We start from the raw sequence: 8,910 nt of genomic DNA, 5'->3' as shown, positions 1-8,910 counted from the left end.
TTGTGGGAACTAAGGCGTGTTGATGCAATAAGAGGGCCTCTAGTTGAGATCCTAGGTGATTAATGATTTACATGGAGAAAGGACACCGCAAAATGGCAACTGATCAAGACAACTGACAGCAATGCAGGCAACCACATTAATTCATTTGTTATCTATACGTATGTAAAGTTCATGATTTATTAATGACCTTTCAGAGATCCAATGCATTTATCTCGCACTTTCATATGTTGATTTTATATCGTCACAAATACAGCTATTTAATACGAGACATGATAACAATTACATGTGCACTACATGCAAGCATGTACTATGTACTTTATATTTACATTGACGGTAGATTTTGAAACCATGGGAGTGTTCTAAGGATCCCTTGTATTCTAGGGATTCTATTCATAGTTGTATTCTGATTTTATTTATTTACCGGTATAAGGATATTGGTTCCAAGAAAAGGCTGGACCTATAAGTTGAATCGAAGTAGCCTATTTATGTTGCACAGACCAAGTAAAGACAAACACATTTTTTTTTATTTTTTTTTACAGTAAATAGATATCTTTAATAACAATTCAAGGCACCTCAGAATCTTCACATAAAATAGTCAACATTCATTGCATTATTTTAACTGTTTTTCTTCACTTACTAATTATCTCTTAATTTAGCACACCTGATATACATGATAATGTATCTCAATCATGGAAATGTCTACAGGCCTATGTGTGGTATGTTGACAAATCTGTCATAAAACAATTTCGATTTTGTGTTTATACAAATAGATCTGACCAAATGGAAAAATACTACAATAAAATGTATTTCCCAAAAACGAAGTATTGAAGGTGTAAATGACTTTGTACATGCCATAATGCATCAGTCTCTTTGGTAAACTTGTGGGCTGAACATTCAGTAAATCCCCAGTGTTAATTCAGCACTTACAGTTGGACCAACCACACAAGCGTTAACAACTTTGACCCTCTTCTACATGTTGCATTAGCACTGCCAAATCTACTGAGCACTGTAGGCCTACGGTATGTTTTCTACTTTTTCCCGCCACTTGACCACAAACACTCCTTGTTCTGTTTCCACACGGGATCTTCAGTTTCATAGACCTCCTAGGACAACAAGGAAAAAGACCAATATTTAATGTGTTTGCCGATCTTTCACAAGCGCTCAAATGTCAGGTTATTGGTTTTGATACTAGTAAAAAAACGGATGTGGACACGACAGCAGAAAAACAAGACACTTGATACATTTTTGCCATGTAACATTTCCAAAACACAGTTGTTTACGCATCAATGTCCAGACGTTGAAGTTAAATATATGATCCCAAAGAGTCCACACATTACAACTGTCATTGTGATACTACTTGGGGGAGAAAGTCACGTAAACAAAAATGCACAAAAAGGCGAAATCCAACAAAGAGTTGGATTGATCAACATCCATTTAGCATCCATTTATCCATATAAGCATGTTCAAATGTCCCCATGTCTACCCTGTCTCTTGACTCTTGTTATAACATGCTTTCACTTTTTCACAGAAGGAATAAAAAACAGAATCCAAAAGACCCAGGAGATGAACACATGGCCAACTGGTTTTTGTTTCTTCACTCCGCTTCAAAAATGTGTACGGCACCTTTGAGGCATGAATAGTAAGCTATGGGAATCTGGCCCTCAACAGCTCCAGCTAGCCTCACATGCACAACTGTTTAAATGCGAAATGGACTTCATTAATGTACCGTAGTACTCTCTCACAAACGCAAACACACTGGGCTAGCCGTGCATCCAATGTTTAACGTCACATTTTCCCCTTCACACATCAGTTAGTGTCAGTTAGTAAAGAATCTAATCTAATCTAGTGAAGGCTGGCATGCAGTGCAGAAACTTGGTGATTTGCAGAGGTGTCAAAAGTAAAAGCAAATTGATGATGTAAGTACAACACTTGCACGACGACATTACATAGCTGTGTTACATCAATAACCTATCCCAAACCTACTATACTCTACTCCTCTACCTAATGAGGTAGATAGACTGTGTTGTTACTGAAAAACACTAAAATCCTAAAAAGAACCTGCCAAAAACCGGTGTACGCCAAACTCTACAGGTTTCTCAGTGAAGTCATCGGTGTTGCCAGGAAACTGTTTTTTATTTCATTTTTTTACTTCTACTTTTACTATTGACATCTCTGCTGATTTGACACTTTGACCTGCTCAGAGAAGACCCAGCAGCCCTTCTGAGGAGCTGCCAAACCTCTTCACCTCCTGATGTCCTTTATTGCGCTATATCTCAAAGACATATGAAGCCCACCATAAGCACCTGACAGTCTGTTAAAAGGACAGCTGTGGCCTAATCTGTTTGGGGAGTTGGCCTTGGGACCGGGAAGGTCATTGGATTGAATCCCATATCACTAGTAGGAGGTGTTTCGGGAAAGGAAGGATATTATGCTGTAATAATAAAGACTCTCCTGAACCTCATGTGTCCTTGAGTAAGAATTGTAAACTGCAACGCTACAGGGGGACTTTACATGTTTTTCCAAATGAAGCACCTACCAGTACCATATCACTGCAGTATAGTCAGGGTTCTAAATGAACACCCACCAACCAACCAAAAACGCAGGGAAAAATTCAGTTTGGCTAGTAGAAAAGAAAAAAAACATACTAACTACATTGACTGGCAGTGAGTGTAGTATGTGTGGCTAGTAAGATTCAACATTTAACAAAGTTAATTTATAGCCGTGATTAGTTTTATAGATTATAGTTCAGAGTTTGGAAGGAAAAACTGTGCACATCCCCAGTCAAGGTCAAAGTCTAATTCGGGTTTTTGATTTAGAAGTCTGCACACTTTTTGATGCACACTATGGTTGAAACATACTTCTACCATGGAATAAATGACAAAAAAAAATAAATGTGTGCAGAGTAGACCTCTCACTCAAAACTATTAATCAGAATGTCCGCTAAACTGTAATGTTAAAATAGGGGATCACTTGACAAGAGGAACTGAATGGGTCACCTTTTTCCAGATGGGTACCGTGGCCTTCAGGGTGTCAATGCAGAACCGGACAGCCTCCAAAGAGTCGACCCGGTGAGGGGACGAAATCCCCACAATCACACTGGCCTCAGTGACAGGAACCACACTGCAAACAGGACACACAAAATGACATCTCACATCATAAGTATTATTGTTATGATTGATTGATATAATATTGTTATGATTGATTATTAATGACAATCATAATAACTTAATAGCTGTAATTAAGACTCAATGATTCAAAGACTCAAAAACCCTTATGTTGCCATGCAATGAAAATGAAAATTGCCAATGAATATGAATATGGCCTTTGATGCTGACCCCAGTCTGTGTTGGATGCAGATATGTCTCACTGACGGCCATTTTGTTCTTATGCTGGTGCAAATCTTCTTCATCTCCAGCTCAGCCATGGGGACATATGCCTCGTACTCCAGCTGGACAACTTTCTTCTCTTCAAAATTGTCTCTCGTTGTTCCTTGAGAGGAAAAAGAAAGTCAGGGTTTTTAACATCGAAGGGGTTATTCCAAGAACACGGTTGAGTGATAAACCTGGTTAAGTTAACCTACAGGAAGTGGAAAACCTGCTAGTCGATGGCCCACGTGTCATTTTATTCCAGTCTCTTATAGTATGATGATTTACCGCTACCTCAAGGTTAACTGAAACTGTTTTATTACTGAGCCAGGTTCTGGGAAAAACCCCACTAGAAAACTCGGTTACACTTTACTTCACGCTGCCGTCATGACATAGGCCTAACGGTGCCATAATAGTGTCAAAACATTGTCATAACTCAGTCATAATCATGACAGTCATAAACATGATGTCAGTTGACAATGTTAGGCCTGTCTTTACCAAAACTGAATGTCACGAAGTGATAAAATGTTTATGAGATTGACATAATGTGTATGTCACATGCATGACTGTGTTATGACATTGTTATGTCATACGTAGCATACGTACGTGGCGCCGTCAAGTAGTTACCGAAAACTATGTGATAACTACCGGTATGTGAAGCATAGGCCCTATGGGACTCATTGCGAGCTAGCTTTTTTCCGCTTAATATACAGCTATGGATGTGAGGAGGAGTATGCGGTGCTCTCTTCTCACCGATAAACAGAGATATGGCTCCACAGGATGGACAGGTGACGGAGGAAGACACTGCATCGGAGGAGAGCCTCTCATGAGTGAGCTTGATGAGGTCACGTGGACCATCCACATCCTCAGCCATCCCTACATGTGTAGAGCAATAATGCACTGCAGAGTCACTGGGCTATTTAGAAGGGACATGTGGCTGATAATATGGAACAATGACCAAAGAAAAGGGTTGGTTAAGTAGGCCACTTGTCAGCAAAGCTTGACATGAAGTTTCTGGTTAAGTTAGAGTTATCTTGTTTTTAACCATATATATATATATACATACATACATACATACATACATACATACATACATATACAATATATATTATTTTTCTTTATTATCAAGATGTGTTTGAGTGTATAAGGGTTTATTGTCATTGCTGTGACTGCATAGCAAAACTATGCAAAAATAAGTAATGTTATGTTATAGAAGGTTTGCATGCATACCTGAACTTGATTAACCCCCGCTAAGGGGCGGGATGACAGCCACCTCGTCGCCGTCGTGTAGCCTCACAACTTGGTCCCCAAGGGGCACGTACTCCTGACGCACCGCCAACACCACCTGCTCGCGCAACACCGAGAGCCTGTCATGAAAATGAACGACAACATTTCAAAACTTGAATGGGAGTGCAGTTAAGACAAATCTCTACATGTGGGCTACACGAAATACCTACTTTGAATGCCGGCTCTCTAGTTCTTGCCAGAGCTGAGCAGTTGTTAGTTGTGGGGGGAGTTTGACTGTCTCTGACTTGAGCCCCGTTAACTCAGCACTTTTGGCAAAGTACAAAATTGAGACCTGAAGAAAGACAGACAAGCAAAAGTGTAAACGCAAAGTGCTGTATCCCATGCTGACCTGTGCTACAGATTCAAACACTGTGCCTTGAGACAGAATCCTGACAGCATACACAGTACACTCCATAATACCCAGCCACACATTGGGAATACACTTCATATACCGTATAACCTAAGGCAAAAAATGAAAAAGCAGAATACCTCGGAAACCATGAATGGACCCTGGTGCAGACTACATCAAAATAGCGTTGCAAAACCCAGCATGGCATGGACTGGAATGGGGTGTAGGTGCATTTCCTCTTGTCTAAATGCGTCCATTGGCTGTGGCAGAGATCATGTGAACAGGAAGCGAGGAACCGCTCATCAACCACGTGACATAATGGCAAACTTTACGCACGGCGCACTGACAGGCAGACTGTCCAGAGTACTGAAAACGGTGGATACTTTGGGTCATATAACTATTTAGTGTGCAGGGTTAGAATTATTTTTCGGCTTCCATGTTGGACATAAATTAATAAATTGATTAACAAGTTGTTTTTTTTTTTTAATGTAGGCCTTTTTTAGACACGCGTAAAACTGTGCGTAATTTTGTCGCACTTAAATGTATATTGGCCCTAAATTACATTAAGGTATCTGAATGTAGTGTGCGTAAGGTATTGTGCTTTTGTGTAAAAAGAAACTAAATAAGGCAAAGTAAGCAAAGTTAATTTCTCTAGTTTGACATGATGCCATTATTCCTTGGTTGCTCATATGATCTTCGGCGCCAGCAGGTGTCTCAGGTTAAGAGCAGACGCGTGATGACTTTGATCTCCATCCACCTGTGGGCACTGCTCAGACATAGCCTACATATTTGGCCAAGAAGTAGACTGACAGGGCAGTTCGGATTTTATTCTGGTGGAAGGTTGTAAATCACGATGTCATTCCTGAAATAGACCGTCATAAGCCATCAATCTTATGGATAAGCTATGGAAGCTATAGGAACATACCTTGATTCCCTTTCAGAAATGGTGTCGACAACTAAAACGAATTCGCTGAATATTTCTGTCAAGTCCTTTATCTTTGATACGCACCGACATTGTAATTCTCTCTGTCTACCGGCAGAGGGGTTGCTGCGACGCCTTTACTCATCTAGTTCAACTCTTCTACTTTACTTCGCCCCTCATCGCTACAATACCTGCGCATCATCCACCTCCATAGGTTCGTTTTCGCTACCTGAGCCTCTATTGTTGACAGTGACCGAATGTTAACTCTGTTTGAGAATGATGTGCTCCTGTGCCTCGTTCACTGTAATGTAATACTCCTGTGGCTCTTTTGAAACAGGATTTGTTAGGCTATATTTACAAGTTTGACCCGAGGGAGGACCAAACAACTGTCTCAACAGGGTCTATTATTAGCACGCAGTATTCCCCACATTTATTAGCATCAGTAAGAATCTACTGAGATGACATACATTTTTATGGGGAAAGTCCAAGAGTTCAGGAGGCAATGTCTAGCAATGTCTAGTGACTACATTTTGCGTCTGACGAATTTGTATTAAATACAGGTCGTCCTCCAGTTTCAAAATCCACAATCATTATGCAGTTCCAAAAGATGGTCCAATTGGTCCGCTTTGTTTTACAGAGTCAGTGAAATATTCTCTTGATATGGAATAGTCTATTCCTTATTGTTGATTGCTGTATGGTGAACTTTGCACGGGCACAGCATTTCTTCAGTGCGCAAATTGAATAGCAGAGAGACGCATTCATTGACCCATCATCATCATCCAGCGGTCTGAAAGGTAGGCTATGTCGGATATCAGGAGGCGAATAAAACATTTGCTGCGCACCACGACATGGCAACACCAAGGCTTCTGGTCTTGAAGACAGTCGCCAACCATAAAGTCACCTGATATATTTTGGTGAGGGGAACTTTTATAATACTTTCTCCACCCCCCAGAACTTTGAAGACCGCCCACCTCAGACATTCGGCAAGAGACCCTCATATAGATTTAAAAGCGAGTCAGAATCCGGGTGAATGACAGTCATTGAGAGCGGGACATCGTCAGCAGAAAACTCCGCTGGCTATCTTTGTCGCTCACACCACAAGTCCCTATTCGCCGAGGATGCTACGGTCACTGCAGCTTCGCCAAAGCGTCATCGCGCTGTGGCTGTGGTTCGCACATTTTATGGATGAACACAAAGTGCAAGGTACAGTTCTGCTGCTCTGAACATTTACTAACAATTGGGAAAGTACTGCATTGAAACTGGTGGGGGTGAGGGTGAGAAAGCATAAGGCTTCGAAATCTCAAAGTTATTTATGATGGCGCATCTCCTCTGGCAGTTTGATGGGGGGAACAAACTCGGTTATTTCGAGTGTGTAAATCTGAATAGAGATGTATGAACATATCAGTGCTGTGGTATAACATGGGAGTTTGTTACTAACCATAATACAGTCAAGACTGCATCTTCAATGCAACTTGTTAACTCCAGAACTGCAGCCTGTCATGTCTAAAGCGGTCAACTTTGCTTTCATGATTAGGTCATTCATGCCATAGTTAGTTGTAGCCTACATATTGTGTGGGGGGAAACATAGCTGGAACTTTTCTGCTATTTAAACTGAGAGTTCATACTTGCGTCATGTGTGTGTTATATGGCAACATTTCGAAATGAGAAAGCGATGCCAGAACACAGAGATGGCATGTCCTCTTGGTTTGGAATACGGAGCTGAACAAGCAGCAGCAGTTCTCTTTGGAATGCTGAGTTGTTCTGAATCTGGAGTTTTGCGCAAGTGCTTTCACTAGTCCACAGGCTATTCACAATTAATTCGGGTCGGTTCCAGGAACTCCCTCCTCTGATTTCATAGGCTGATTCCGACTGGTGAAGCAATAGTCTACATTTTCCCAAAGTTAAAAGAAAAAAAAAAACAGATGTAACGGGTGCTTTGCTGAGGAATAAACACATTATTTTTTCTCAGCTGGCAATTGTTGGCTTCAGCAAGGGAAAAACGGGAGGTGTCAGGTCCTGTACATGTCTGGGATGAGTCGGGAAGAGTGCTGCAGGGGAGGCCGCCTTGGCACCGCATGGACCGAGGAGGACGTTCCGAACAACACGCTCTTCCGGTGGTTGATATTTAATGGCGGAGCTCCAAACTGCATACCATGCAAAGGTAGGCGACCTAAATATCAACAGCTCTATAGAAACACTTGGATATGTAATGTAGATCAGATAAAAACACCCGCTGCGTTATAGCATTATTATTACACAATGTGAAACATGACAAGAACAACAATGCTGTGGTGGGTGACCCCGTTGACCTCATTGGTGGACTGACTGGCAGCTCAATTGTTCTGGCTGATTTAGAGACATGTGACAACGTAGACTGCGGCCCGGGCAAGAGGTGCAAGATGAACAAAAGGGACAAGCCTCGCTGTGTGTGCGCGCCAGACTGTTCCAACCCCACCTGGAAGGGCCCGGTGTGCGGCTCAGACGGCAAGACATATCGCTCGGAATGCGCGCTCCTCAGGGCGCGCTGCAAGCGGCATCCGGACCTAACAGCCCAGTACCAGGGCAAGTGCCGAAGTGAGTGTCTGTATTATCATGGCTTACATAATTGTTTAACGGTGTTATGGTTTACATCATGTAATTATGTAATTATAATGCGTATTGTGATCTATTATACCTGAATCATTGCAATCACCAATCATAGCCCTCAAACCATATATATAACCCTATCTCATTTAGCGGTTATACGCATGTTATGACCTGCATTGCAATGATTAAGTTGCAATGTGTTTGGAAAGATTGTCTGGAATGTCATGTTGCATATGCACAATGTCGTGAATGTTGCAGTCAGTGAAGGCCTTTCAGTGAGGAGCAGCCAAGCATTCCACATGTAGAACATGTGTAGGAGTCTATAGTTGCTCTGGCCATTTGAGAAGTTGCAGGTTGCAATGCCTTTTAACAGTAAGAACAAATGGTGGCGTGTTGGAGTG

At 41.6% G+C, this 8,910-nt stretch overlaps 2 protein-coding genes across 3 annotated transcripts in view; one reads left to right on the top strand and one right to left on the bottom strand.

Annotated features, from left to right (window-relative positions):
* Positions 1 to 327: 327 nt before the first annotated feature.
* LOC134458270 (molybdopterin synthase catalytic subunit) lies at positions 328 to 4,730 on the bottom strand. The gene is made up of 5 exons (XM_063210489.1): positions 4,596 to 4,730; positions 4,119 to 4,241; positions 3,336 to 3,489; positions 2,997 to 3,120; positions 328 to 1,103 (listed from the first exon to the last, which is right to left on the bottom strand). Exons 2-5 carry the CDS (start codon positions 4,237 to 4,239, stop codon positions 1,029 to 1,031), a joined length of 474 nt encoding a protein of 157 aa, XP_063066559.1. The 5' UTR covers positions 4,240 to 4,241; positions 4,596 to 4,730; the 3' UTR covers positions 328 to 1,028.
* Positions 4,731 to 6,213: 1,483 nt separating this feature from the next.
* fstb (follistatin b) overlaps positions 6,214 to 8,910 on the top strand; it is a 12,148-nt gene continuing 9,451 nt past the window's right edge. For both annotated transcript variants that reach the window (XM_063210486.1, XM_063210487.1), the window contains exons 1-3: positions 6,214 to 7,126; positions 7,893 to 8,084; positions 8,279 to 8,497. In XM_063210486.1, coding sequence (XP_063066556.1) covers positions 7,042 to 7,126; positions 7,893 to 8,084; positions 8,279 to 8,497 — 496 coding nt within the window. In that variant the 5' untranslated portion in view covers positions 6,214 to 7,041. The remainder of the gene's footprint in view (positions 7,127 to 7,892; positions 8,085 to 8,278; positions 8,498 to 8,910) is intronic.

The sequence above is a fragment of the Engraulis encrasicolus genome, chromosome 11, assembly GCF_034702125.1.
Source record: "Engraulis encrasicolus isolate BLACKSEA-1 chromosome 11, IST_EnEncr_1.0, whole genome shotgun sequence".
Taxonomy (NCBI): Eukaryota; Metazoa; Chordata; class Actinopteri; order Clupeiformes; family Engraulidae; genus Engraulis; species Engraulis encrasicolus.
This window is presented reverse-complemented; position numbering and strand designations above follow the sequence as displayed.